The sequence below is a fragment of the Dryobates pubescens genome, chromosome 33, assembly GCF_014839835.1.
Source record: "Dryobates pubescens isolate bDryPub1 chromosome 33, bDryPub1.pri, whole genome shotgun sequence".
Classification (NCBI taxonomy): Eukaryota; Metazoa; Chordata; class Aves; order Piciformes; family Picidae; genus Dryobates; species Dryobates pubescens.
Window position 1 is genome coordinate 2,044,395 of NC_071644.1, and position 13,255 is coordinate 2,057,649.

Sequence of the window (13,255 nt, forward strand, 5' to 3'; positions counted from 1 at the left end):
CTTGGGGTGCCTGGGGAGGCTCCAGCACAGGGGGGTGGGGGGGCAAACTGTCCCCGGGGGGTTGTTAATGCTGCTTGGCCCCGGAGCAAACTCCACCCCGAGGCTTTTCGTGCCAGAGCAACCCCCTGGGCGTTAAGGAGCTTAGGGAAGGCTGAGATTTAAGGAATGGGGCTGGGCTCTTCTCGCCAGGGAGCTCCTTTCCCGGAGGGAACCAGGGACCCAGCACCATCCTGCTGGGGGCAGGGGGGCATAGCACAGCACCGTAAGCCCCTTCCCAGCCCATTCTGGGGCGAGGGGAAGCGCTGGGCACTGCCATGCTTTTTTTTGTCGCTTTTCCTTTCTTTTCCTCCTTCCTCTCGCCCAGAGCTTCGCGGCTTTGTTTTCCTTCCCCAGTCCCCGCTTGGGGGAACGCTCCGGGAGGCTTTTCTTTATAACGGAGTTAGATGCTGCAGATGTTGCTGCTCGGGGAGGCGTTGGGACCCCCCTCCTACCCCCTCCCCTACCCCACCCGAGGCTGGCCCAGGAAGAGGAGGGTCCCCCGGCCCCCACCGTCACGCAGGGAGGGGACCTGGACTCGGGGCTAATCCTGACCGCGCATCCGCTTCTCCCTCGGCAGGCAGCAAAGCCGGGAGCCCCCCGGAACCCGGGAAGCGGCGAGGGGGGACCCCGGCCCCCTCGGGCAGCAGCCCATGAGCGAAGCGCAGCCGGCTGGGGCTGAGGTGGGTGTCCGGGACGGCCCCCCCGCAACCGGCGGCGACTCTCGCGGGAGCGGCCACGGAGCGGGGACGGGACACGACCCGGGGCGGGGGGGAGGGGAGGTGCCGCCGACAGTGGCACCTGGGGGGGGGTTGGGGGAGCCGGGGGTGGAGGTTTGCAGCAGTTTGGAGGCTGCAGCTGTGAACTCGTGCCGGGTTTGGGGCTGCAACGGGAAGTTTGCACTGGGTTGGAGTCTGCAGCTGGCAATCTCTGCTGGCCTGGGGAGGGCAGCTGCAAGTTTGCAGCACTTTGGGGGGTTGCAGCTGTGAGTTTGCAGCACTTTGGGGGGTTGCAGCTGTGAGTTTGCAGCACTTTGGGGGGTTGCAGCTGTGAGTTTGCAGCACTTTGGGGGGTTGCAGCTGTGAGTTTGCAGCAGTTTGGGGGTTGCAGCTGTGAACTCGTGCCGGGTTTGGGGCTGCAACGGGAAGTTTGCACTGGGTTGGAGTCTGCAGCTGGCAATCTCTGCTGGCCTGGGGAGGGCAGCTGCAGGTTTGCAGGGGTTAGGGGGGGTTGCAGCTGTGAGTTTGCAGCAGTTTGGGGGTTGCAGCTGCAAGGTTGCACCGGTTTTGGGGTTGCAACTGCAAGTTTGCTGCAGTTTGGGGGCTGCAGCTGTGAACTCATGCCGGGTTTGGGGCTGCAACGGGAAGTTTGCACTGGGTTGGAGATTGCAACTGGAAATCTCTGCTGGCATGGGGAGGGCAGCTGCAAGTTTGCAGCACTGTGGGGGGTTGCAACTGGGAGTTTGCAGTGCTTTGGGGGGGTTGTAGCTGCAAGTTTGCAGCAGTTTGGGATTGCAGCTGTAGGTGTGGAACACTTTGGGGAGTGCAGTGTGTGGGGGGCAGGCTCAGCCCCAGAACAAAGCAGCTCTTGACTGCAAAGGGCATCTTGGCTCCGTCCCAGGGCCAGATCCTCATCCATGGGCCTGGATCCTCATCCCATGTCCTCGATCCCCATCCCATGGTCTGGATCCTCATTCCAGGCCTGTGGATCCCCACCCCAGAACCAGATCCCCATGCTGGGCCTGGATCTTCAGCTCAGGGCTGAATATCCATCTCAGGGACCAGATCCCCATTCTGGGGCCAGATCCCCTTGCCAGGTTTGGATCCTCCTCCCAGAACCAAATCCTCATTCCAGGCCTGGATCCCCAACCCAGGACCAGATCCCTGTGCTGGGCCTGGATCCTCAGGTCAGGGCTGAATCTCCATCTTAGGGCCTGGATCTCCAACCTGGCACCAGATCCCCATCCCGTAGAGCCAGATCCCCATCCCAGAGCCAGATCCCTACCCCAGGTGTGAAACCTCATCCCAGAGCCAGATCCTTATTCTAGGTTTAGATTCCCACCCCAGGTTTAGATCTTCATCTCAGAGCTAAATCCTCATTCCAGGCCTGGATCCCCACCCCAGAGCCAGATCCTCATCCCAGGTTTCGATCCGCATCCTAGAGCCAGATCCCCACCCCAGGTGTGAAACCTCCTCCCAGAGCCAGATCCCCCTGCCCAGGTTTGGATCCCCATCCCAGGGCCAGATCCCCCTGCTCAGGTTTGGATCCCCATCCCAGAGCGAGATCCCCCTGCCCAGGTTTGGATCCCCATCCCAGAGCGAGATCCCCCTGCCCAGGTTTGGATCCCCATCCCAGAGCCAGATCCCCATCCCAGAGCCAGATCCCCATCCCAGAGCCAGATCCCCACCCCAGAGCCAGATCCCCAGCCCAGGTTTGGATCCTCATCCCGGAGCCAGATCCCCATCCCAGGCTTGGATCCCCACCCCAGAGCCAGATCCCCATCCTAGGCTTGGATCCCCACCCCAGAGCCAGATCCCCAGCCCAGGTTTGGATCCTCATCCCAGAGCCAGATCCCCATCCCAGGCTTGGATCCCCACCCCAGAGCCAGATCCCCAGCCCAGGTTTGGATCCTCATCCCGGAGCCAGATCCTCATTCCAGGCCTGGATCCCCATCCCAGAGCCAGATCCCCATCCCGGAGCCGGATCCCCAGCCCAGAGCCAGATCCCCAGCCCAGGTTTGGATCCCCATCCCAGAGCCAGATCCTCATTCCAGGCCTGGATCCCCATCCCAGAGCCAGATCCTCATTCCAGGCCTGGATCCTCATCCCAGAGCCAGATCCTCATTCCAGGCCTGGATTCCCATCCCAGAGCCAGATCCTCATTCCAGGCCTGGATCCCCATCCCAGAGCCAGATCCTCATTCCAGGCCTGGATCCTCATCCCAGAGCCAGATCCTCATTCCAGGCCTGGATCCCCATCCCAGAGCCAGATCCTCATTCCAGGCCTGGATCCTCATCCCAGAGCCAGATCCTCATTCCAGGCCTGGATCCCCATCCCAGAGCCAGATCCCCATCCCGGAGCCGGATCCCCAGCCCAGCCGCCGCCCGCGGCGGGCCGGGGCTGACGCTGTCCGGCGGCGCAGCGGGGGCCATGGCCTCGCTGCTGTCCCTGCAGGAGGAGAACCGCATCCTGCAGCAGGAGCTGTCGCGCGTGGAGGACCTGCTGGCGCAGAGCCGCGCCGAGCGCGATGAGCTGGCCATCAAGTACAGCGCCCTCAGCCAGCGGGTACGAGCCCTGCGCCCCACACCCCTGCTTCTGGCCTCACGCCCTCCTGTTTGAGCCCAGAGCCACCTGGTGTAACCTCACACCCACCCCTTTTAACCCACACCCCCCACTTGTGACCTCACACCCTCCCATCTGCACCCAGAGCCACCTGGTGTAACCTCACACCCACCCCTTTTAACCCACACCCCCTGCTTCTGGCCTCACACCTTCCTGTTTGAACCCAGAGCCACCTGGTGTAACCTCAGACCCACCCCTTATAACCCACACCCCCCACTTGTGACCTCACACCCACCCATCTGCACCCAGAGCCACCTGGTGTAACCTCAGACCCACCCCTTATAACCCACACCCCCTGCTTCTGGCCTCACACCCTCCTGTTTGAGCCCAGAGCCACCTGGTGTAACCTCACACCCACCCCTTTTAACCCACACCCCCCACTTGTGACCTCACACCCACCCATCTGCACCCAGAGCCACCTGGTGTAACCTCAGACCCACCCATTTTAACCCACACCCCCCACTTGTGACCTCACATCCACCCATCTGCACCCAGAGTCACCTGGTGTAACCTCAGACCCACCCATTTTAACCCACACCCCCCACTTGTGACCTCACACCCTCCCATCTGCACCCAGAGCCACCTGGTGTAACCTCAGACCCTCCTGTTTTAACCCAAACCCTCCCATTGGTACCTCACACCCTCCCATTTTAACCCCAAACCACCTGGTGTAACTTCAGACCCGCCCATTTTAACCCCAAGCCACCTCTTGCCACCTCAGACCCACCCATTTTAACCCACATCCCCCTCTTGCAACCTCCCACCCACCCACTTTAACCCAAACCAACCTGTTGTGACCTCACACCTCTCATTTTAATCCACACCCACCTCTCAGAGCCTCAGACCCTCCTGTTTCAACCTCAGACCCTCCCATTTTAACCCAAACCCACCTGTTGTGACCTCAGACCCACCTGTTTCAACCTCAACCCCACCCATTTTAACCCAAATCCACCTGTTTTAACTCAAACCCACCCATTTTAACTTCAGACCCACCTGTTTCAGCCTCCAACCCTCAACCCCACCCATTTTAACCCAAACCCACCCATTTTATCCTCAAGCCCTCAGATTTTAACCCAAACCCACCTGTTTTAGCCTCAAACCCACCCTTTTAGCCTCAAGCCCTCCCAATTTTAACCCAACCCCAACAGTTTTAGCTTCAGACCCGCCCATTTTAACCCAGACCCGCCCATTTTAACCCAAACTTACCCATTTTAACTTCAGACCCACCTGTTTCAGCCTCCAACCCTCAACCCCACCCATTTTAACCCAAACCCACCCATTTTCTCCTCAAGCCCTCAGATTTTAACCCAAACCCACCTGTTTTAGCCTCAAACCCACCCTTTTAGCCTCAAGCCCTCCCAATTTTAACCCAACCCCAGCAGTTTTAGCTTCAAACCTGCCCATTTTAACCCAGACCCACCCATTTTAACCCAAATCCGCCTGTTTTAACTCAAACCCACCCATTTTAACTTCAGAGCCACCTGTTTCAGCCTCAAACCCTCAACCCCACCCATTTTAACCTCAAGCCTTCAAATTTTAACCCAAACCCACCTGTTTTAGCCTCAAGCCCTCCCAATTTTTAACCCAACCCCAACAGTTTTAGCTTCAAACCTGCCCATTTTAACCCAGCCCCACCCATTTTAACCCAGCCCCACCCATTTTAACCCAGCCCCACCCATTTTAACCCAGCCCCACCCATTTTAACCCAGCCCCACCCGTTTCAACCTCAAACTCAACCACTTTAACCCCAACCCCACATGTTTTTACCCCAACCTCTCTTGTTTTAACCTCAACCCCACCCATTTTAAGACAGACCCTCCCATTTTAAGCTCCCCTCCCCCTCCCCCCCCGTTTTAACCCAAACCCATTTGTTTTATGGAAACAGAGAATTGTTTTGATTGGAAGAGACTTTTATGGTCCTTAAGTCCAACCTTCAACCTGAGACTAAGCACATCCAGTTCCAGCCCCCTGCCATGGGCAGGGACACCTCCCTCCAGCCCAGCTTGCTCAGGGCCTCATCCAGCCTGGCCTTGAGCACCTCCAGGCAGGGCACAGCCACAGCCTCCCTGGGCAGCCTGTGCCAGAGTCTCCCCAGCCTCACTCTCAACAATTTCTTCCTCCTCTCCCCTCTCAGTCTCCCCTCTCCCAACTCAAAGCCTTTGCTCCTCATCCTGGCACTCTCAGCCCTTGTCCAGAGTCCTTCTCCAGCTCTCCTGGAGCCCCTTCCAGGTACTGGAAGGCTGCTCTGAGGTTTCCCTGGAGCCTTCTCTTTAAGTCATAACCTCAGACTTGCCCTTTTTCAGCCCCAATGAAGGCAGTTCAAGCTGTAACCTTTGTGTACCCTACTCTGGGAGCAGGAGATGCTGCAAATTCTCGCCTCACAGGATCAGTTTGGTTGGAAGAGCCTTCTGAGATCATCCACCCCAAGCATCAGCCCAACCCCACCACAGCCACTGAACCGTGGCCCCCAGTGCCATGGCCACAGGGTCCTGGAACACCTCCAGGGAAGGTGCTGGCAGCTCTGGGCTGCAGGGGCAGCCTCTGTGAGGGGAGGCCACAGATGGTGCCACGTCCAGACCTGTCCCAGCTTGCCAGGGCTTGTCCCGTGGGGTGCACAAAGCATCTCTCCTCCCACCCCTCTTTTATTTGTCCCTCTGCTTTTTTGGGAAGCAGGATCCTGCCCTCCCTGTCCTTCCCTTTGCTGTGGCAACAGGGGCACGAGAAAGGGGTTTGGGCAGTGGCCAGAGGCAGAATGTGGCTCCTGGGGAGTCCTGAGGGGCTGCCAGGAATTTCTGGGGGGCAGGGCCTCTGGTTTGGGTTGGTTATTTACCAAGAAGAGCCCCAGATCAGGATAAAAAAGCCCTGAGGGGACTCAGGGAGGATCTTTCTTCACCCATTGGAACCACCACGGCCGTGCCTGAGGGTTGTTCACCCCCTGGCTAATCCTCTGTGGGCCAGGGTGGGGCTGTGCTGAGCCCCCATCTGCACAGTTGGGTTATTTGTCAAAGCACCCCCAAAGTTTCCTACTGATCCTCATTTTGGGCAAGCAAGGAGGGGAAAAGGAAGCAGGATGTGGGGAGGGGTCTCAGCTTTGGAGCATTAAGGGCTGGCTGAAGTGGTGGTGTTGCCCAGAGCAGGGTGTTGAGGGTCAGGGAAGGCTCAGGGGATCATCAGTTTGTTGGGGTTGGAAGAGACCTCTAAGGTCATGGAGTCCAACCAGCAACCCAACCCCACCATGGCCACCAAGCCATGGCCCCAGGTGCCATGGCCACAGGGTTCTTGAACACCTCCAAGGATGAGGACTCCACCACCTCCCTGGGCAGCCTGTGCCAATCCCTGACCAATTGTTCCTCGTGTCCAACCTAAACCTCCCCTGGGGCAACAATTTCAGGCTATTTCCTCTCCTGTCACCTGATACTGGGATCAGAGTGGCTGAGAGCAGCCAGGCAGAGAGGGACCTGGGGGGGCTGATTGGTTGTAGGCTGAACAGGAGCCAGCAGTGTGCCCAGGGGGCCAAGAAGGCCAAGGGCATCCTGGCCTGCAGCAGGAAGAGTGTGGCCAGCAGGAGCAGGGAAGTCCTTGTGCCCTGTGCTCAGCATTGCTGAGGCCACACCTGGAGTCCTGTGTCCAGTTCTGGGCTCCTCAGGTCAGGAAAGAGGTTGAGCTGCTGGAAGGTGTCCAGAGAAGGGCAACAAAGCTGGGGAGGGGTCTGGAGCACAGCCCTGGGAGGAGAGGCTGAGGGAGCTGGGGGTGCTTAGCCTGCAGAAGAGGAGGCTCAGGGGAGACCTTCTTGCTCTCTCCAGCTCCCTGCAGGGAGGTTGGAGCCCGCTGGGGGTTGGTCTCTTCTCCCTTGCAGGCAACCAGCACCAGAACAAGAGGACACAGTCTCAAGCTGTGCCAGGGGAGGTTCAGGCTGGATGTTAGGAAGAAATTCTTCATAGAAAGAGAGATTGGCCATGGGAATGTGCTGCCCAGGGAGGTGGTGGAGTCCCCATCCCTGGAGGTGTTTAGGAAGAGCCTGGCTGAGGCACTTGGTGCCATGGTTGAGTTGATCAGATGGTGCTGGGGGAGAGGTTGGACTTGATCTCAAAGGTCTTTTCCAACCTGGTTAATCCTATCCTATCCTATCCTATCCTAATCCTATCCTATCCTATCCTATCCTATCCCAACCTCACTCCAACCTTTCAGGGAGTTGTGGAGATCCAGAAGGTCTCCCCTCAGCCTCCTTTTCTCCAGATTAAACACCCCCAGGTCCCTCAGCTGCTCCTCACCTGCCCTGTTCTTCAGACCCTTTACTTTGCCCTTCTCTGGACCTGCTCCAGCCCTCAATGTCCCTCTTGGAGTGAGGAGTCCAAAACCGACCCCAGCACTCCAGGTGTGGCCTCAGCAGTGCCCAGCCTGTGGGAATGATCCCTGCCCTGCTCCTGCTGGCCCCACTGATCTAAGCCAGGATGCTGGAGACCTTCTTGGCCACCTGGCTGTCAGCTGCTGTCAACCAGCACCCCCAGGTCCTTTCCTGCTGGGCACTTTCCAGCCACTCTGCCCCCAGCCTGGAGCCTTCCTGGGGTTGTTGTGACCCAAGTGCAGGACCCAGCCCTTGGCCCCGCTGAGCCTCATCCCGTTGGCCTTGGCTCATCCATCCACCCTGGCCAGGTCCCTCTGCAGAGCCTTCCTGCCTTTGAGCAGATCAAGACTCCCTCCCAGTGGCCGCTGGGGGTGTTTTTAGCATCCCAGTGTGTATCTTTGTGACCATCCTGGGGTCTCCCTCATCCTCTCCCAGCTGGAGCAGAGCCTGCGGCTGGAGGCAGGCGAGCAGGAGGCGGCGGAGAGCCGGAGCCTGGCGCAGCACAACATCGAACTGCGGCGGCTGCTGGAGGAGGAGCAAGCTGCCTACAAGCGCAAGCTGCAGGCCTACCAGGAGGGCCAGCAGCGCCAGGCTCAGCTGGTGCAGAAGCTCCAGGCCAAGGTAAATCCTTCCCAGGGTGGGGACGTTTGGAGGGCCACCCTCTCCTGGTGTCACCCCCACCCCCGTCCCCCCGGCCAGGTGTTGCAGTACAAGAAGAAATGCGGCGAGGTGGAGCAGCAGCTGCTGGAGAAGGAGACGGAGCTGGAGCAGGAGAGGCTGACGGTGAGGGATGGTTTTCTGGGGGGGTGTCTGCTGCTCTTTAACCTCCCCCAAACTGAGGTGACAGCAAGGGGGCTGCTGTCCCCACAGGGCCAGCTGGATGTGAGCATCTCGCAGCCTGATGAGGAGGGCAGCAACGAGCTGGAGAATGCCCTGATCCGGCTGGAGGAGGAGCAGCAGAGGTGACTCAGGGGCGTCCCCGACTGTGGGACCACCCCCCCTCCCTTCCACCAACCCTCTGGCCACGTGTGAGCCGGCCTTGCCCCCACGCCAGGAGCAGCAGCCTGGTGCAGGTGAACTCGATGCTGAGGGAGCAGCTGGAGCAAGCCAACGTGGCCAACGCGGCGCTGAGCGAGGACATTCGCAAGCTGACCGCGGACTGGGCGCGGGCCCGCGACGAGCTGCAGCAGAGAGAAGTGGAGTGGAGGCGTGAGGAGGAGGTCTGGAGGGAGCCTGGGCAGGTGGAGGGATGGTGGTGGGGAGAGGAATGTGAAGGATGTGGGGCCACTGGCAAGGGTGTGGGACCGTGGGAGATATGGATTGGGTTGGAAGAGCTCTCTGAGGTCACAGGGTGTCAGGGGCTGGAAGGGACCTCTGGAGATGTTCCAGTCCAGCCCCCTGCCAGAGCAGGAGCACAGAGCCCAGCACAGGGCACACAGGAACACAGCCAGAGGGGGCTGCAAAGGCTCCAGAGAAGGAGACTCCACAACCTCTCTGGGCAGCCTGTTCCAGGGCTCTGGGACCCTCACAGTGCAGAAGTTCCTCCTCATGCTGAGGTGAAGCCTCCTGTGCTGGAGTTTATATCCATTGCCCCTTGTCCTATCCCAGGGTGCAGCTGAGCAGAGCCTGTCCCTGTCCCCTCCCTTCTGACCCCCCCTCAGATATTTATAGCCATTGATCAGATCCCTCTCAGCCTTCTCCTCTCCAGACTAACCACCCCCAGGGCTCTCAGCCTCTCCTCCCCAGGCAGTGCTGCAGTCCCTTCAGCATCCTTGGAGCCTCCCTTGGACTCTCTCCAGCAGCTCCCTGTCCCTCCTGAGCTGGGCAGCCCAGAGCTGGCTGCAACATTCCAAGTGTGGCCTCAGCAGGGCAGAGCAGAGGAGGAGGAGAACCTCCCTGGCTCTGCTGGCCACACTCCTCTGGATGCCCCCCAGGATCCCATTGGCCTTCTTGGCCACCAGGGCACATTGCTGTCCCATGCAGAACTTGCTGCCCACCAGCACTCCAAAGCCCTTCTCCACAGGGCTGCTCTCTAGCAGATCATTGAGGCCAACCATCAACCCAGCACCACCATGGCCATCAAACCCTGTCCCCAGGTGCCATGGCCACAGGCTTCTTGAACACCTCCAGGGATGGGGACTCCAGCACCTCCCTGGGCAGCCTCTGCCAATGGCTCATGTTGCATAGATTAAAATTTGGGGGTGCAGGGGATGTGGCATGTGATGATCCAAGGCAGGGGCATGTGGGAATGCAGCACTGAAAGGGACTAAAGGACCACCAGGAGGGCTGGAGGAGCACTGTGAAGGATGTGGAACCATGGGGGATGCTTCATGGAGAAGAATTTGGGGGTGCAGGGGATGTGGCACGTGATGGGAGGGCAATGCAGGGCAGGGGAGTGTGGGGATGAGGCACAGGGAGGATTGGAGGACCCCTGGGAGGGGTGAAGGACCATGGGAGATGTTGCATGGGGAAGAATTTAGGGGCACAGGGCAGGTGGCATGTGATGGGAGAGCGATGTGAGGCAGGGGGATGTGGGGATGCAACAAGGAAAGGGGTGGTGAGACCACTGTGGGGGGTGCAGGACCACTGTGGGGGGTGCAGGACCACTGTGGGGGGTGCAGGACCACTGTGGGGGATGCAGGACCACTGTGGGGGGTGCAGGACCACTGTGGGGGGTGCAGGACCACTGTGGGGGATGCAGGACCACTGTGGGGGGTGCAGGACCACTGTGGGGGGTGCAGGACCACTGTGGGGGGTGCAGGACCAGTGGGGGATGCAGGACCACTGTGGGGGGTGCAGGACCACTGTGGGGGGTGCAGGACCACTGTGGGGGATGCAGGACCACTGTGGGGGGTGCAGGACCACTGTGGGGGGTGCAGGACCAGTGGGGGATGCAGGACCACTGTGGGGGATGCAGGACCACTGTGGGGGGTGCAGGACCACTGTGGGGGATGCAGGACCACTGTGGGGGGTGCAGGACCACTGTGGGGGATGCAGGACCTCTGGGAGAGATGCAGGGCCACAAGAGGTGTTGCATGGAGAAGAATTTGGGGGTGCAGGGGCTGCAGCACATGGTGGGAGGGAGATGCAGGGCAGCAAGGTGTCTGTCCCCTGTCCCTCTCTGTCCAGGTGGAGGGCACTTGGGGTGGGGGGCTGGGGGCTGTGGAGGAGGTTGGCTGTGCCGGCTGCGGGTGTGAGGATGTTGCACGGGGAGCAAAGGCGGAGGGCTGAGGGGCGTGGGCAGCTGGAGGCGCTGCCAGGGGAGGCAGCTGGGCAGGACCAGCACTGCTCTGTCCCTTGCAGTCCTTCAACACCTACTTCAGCAACGAGCACAGCCGGCTGCTGACGCTCTGGCGGCAGGTGGTGGCCTTCAGGCGGCACTTCGGCGAGGTGAAAGCCAGCACCGAGAGGTCAGCGGGGTCCCGGGGAGGGGGTCCCAGAGGCGCCCGGGGCCGGCTGGGTCCCACCCCGTGCGTGCCGTGGCAGGGACCTGTCGGAGCTGAGCCACGAGGCGTCGCGGGCCGGCAGGGCTGCCCACGCCGCCTGCCTGCACCTGGCTGCCAACCTGCGGCTGGCGGAGAGCCAGGCGGCAGCCGCGACGGAGCAGCAGAAGCTGCGGCTGGCACGGCTGGAGGAGAGGGCACAGGATGCTGACCGGGAGAAAGCTGCCCTCGGAGCCAGGTGCTGGGGAGAGGGAGCTGCTCTGCACGGGGGGAGGGAGTTGTTCTGCCTGGGAAAGGCCTTCAGGATCATTGAGTCCAACCCTGAGCCCAGCCCTGCTCAGGGCACCACCAAACCGTGGCCCTCAGCACCACCTCTCCAGGGCTTGGAAAGCCCTCCGGGGCTGGGGACTGCAGCACTGCCCTGGGCAGCCTGGGCCAGGCCTGGACAACCCCCAAGGACAAGAAATTGTTCCTCATGGCCAGCCTAAACCTCTGCTGGGGCAACTTGAGGCCATTGCCTCTTGTCCTGGGACCAACCCCCACCTGGCTCCAACCTCCTTTCAGGGAGTTGTAGAGAGCCAGAAGGTCACCCCTCAGCCTCCTTTTCTCCAGGCTCCACAACCCCAGGTCCCTCAGCTGCTCTTCACCAAACCTGTTCTCCAGATCCTTCTCTGGACCTGCTCCAGCCCTCAATGTCCCTCTCGGAGTGAAGGGTCCAAATCTGAACCCAGGCCTCAAGGTGTGGCCTCTCCACTGCCCAGCCCAGGGGCACAGTCCCTGCCTTGCTCCTGCTGCCCACAGCATTGCTGCTCCAGGCCAGGCTGCTGGGGACCTTCTTGGCCACCTGGGCACCCCTGGCTCATCTTCAGCTGCTGTCAACCAGCACCCCCAGGGTCTTCCTCTACTGGGCACTTTCCAGCCCCTCTGCCCCCAGCCTGGAGCCTTCATGGGGTTGTTGTGACCCAGGAGCAGGACCCAGCCCTTGGCCTTGTTGAACCTCAGCCCACTGGCCTTGGCTCACAGATCCAGCCTGGCCTGGGCCCTCTGCAGAGACTCCAAGGCTCCAGCAGGTCAAGAGTCCCTCCCAGCTTGGTGTCATCTGCAGAGTGACCAAGGGGGCCCTTGCCCAGGTCTTTGCTGAAGGTCTCAGAGATCACAGAGGGTCACAGGGGCCCTGCTGCTGCCTGGTGTCTTGCTGCAGGTTGGCAGAGCTGGTGGTGGCCCTGGAGCGGCTGCGGGGTGAGGATGAGGAGAAGGAGCGGACGGTGGAGACTCTGAGGCTGCAGCTGCAGCAGCTGGTGAGGGGTGGGGGGGGGAGGGTGCTGAGGTTGGGCATGCTGGGGCACAAAGCATGGTGAGCTGCATGCAGCTCAGGAGCCACAGCAGGGCAGGGGGCATGCCAAGCTGCAACACAAACTGCATGCCAGGGCACAATGCATGCTGAGCTGCAATACATGCTTCATGGCAGGGCAGCATGCATGCCAAGTTGCAACACACTGCATGACAGGGCAGGATGCATGTCAAGCTACAACACACAGGGCATGCCAGGGCACAATGCATGCCAAGCTGCAATGCACATTAGGGCATGATGCATCTCATGTAACAATGCTGAATGCACATTGAGGTGTGGTGCATGCCAAGTTGCAACACATGATGCAAACAGCACCAAGCCACAATGCATCATGCCTTTAGGGGCATGCTGCATGCCAGGGTACAGTGCACACCAGGGCACAAGGTATGCCAAGCCACAGCCCCTGGTGTGTGTGAGGGCATGCTGCATGCCACACTGCAATGCACCCTGCACACCAGAGCATGACGTGTACCAAGCTGCCATGCATGCTGCATGCCACACTGCAATGCACCCTGCACACCAGAGCATGACGTGTACCAAGCTGCCATGCATGCTGCATGCCAGGGCGTGATGCATGCTGGGCTGCACTGCACAGTGCCTGATTCATGCCAGGCTGCAGTAAGCACCAGGCTGCGTTGCATGGTGCATGCCAAGGTGCGATGCATGGACAGGCTGTGCTGCATGCTGCATGCCAGGCTGTGCTGCCCATCAGGGCACGATGCCCAGCATGCCCCAGCCG

At 60.4% G+C, this 13,255-nt stretch overlaps 1 protein-coding gene across 1 annotated transcript in view; it reads left to right on the forward strand.

The window, feature by feature from the left end:
- Window positions 1-3,185: 3,185 nt before the first annotated feature.
- The window catches only part of CROCC (ciliary rootlet coiled-coil, rootletin), a 43,836-nt gene continuing 33,766 nt past the window's right edge, over window positions 3,186-13,255 (forward strand). The window contains exons 1-8 of the mRNA XM_054175649.1: window positions 3,186-3,320; window positions 8,158-8,343; window positions 8,422-8,505; window positions 8,593-8,684; window positions 8,777-8,942; window positions 11,026-11,132; window positions 11,209-11,403; window positions 12,367-12,463. Of these exons, the coding sequence (XP_054031624.1) occupies window positions 3,186-3,320; window positions 8,158-8,343; window positions 8,422-8,505; window positions 8,593-8,684; window positions 8,777-8,942; window positions 11,026-11,132; window positions 11,209-11,403; window positions 12,367-12,463 (1,062 nt within the window). The remainder of the gene's footprint in view (window positions 3,321-8,157; window positions 8,344-8,421; window positions 8,506-8,592; window positions 8,685-8,776; window positions 8,943-11,025; window positions 11,133-11,208; window positions 11,404-12,366; window positions 12,464-13,255) is intronic.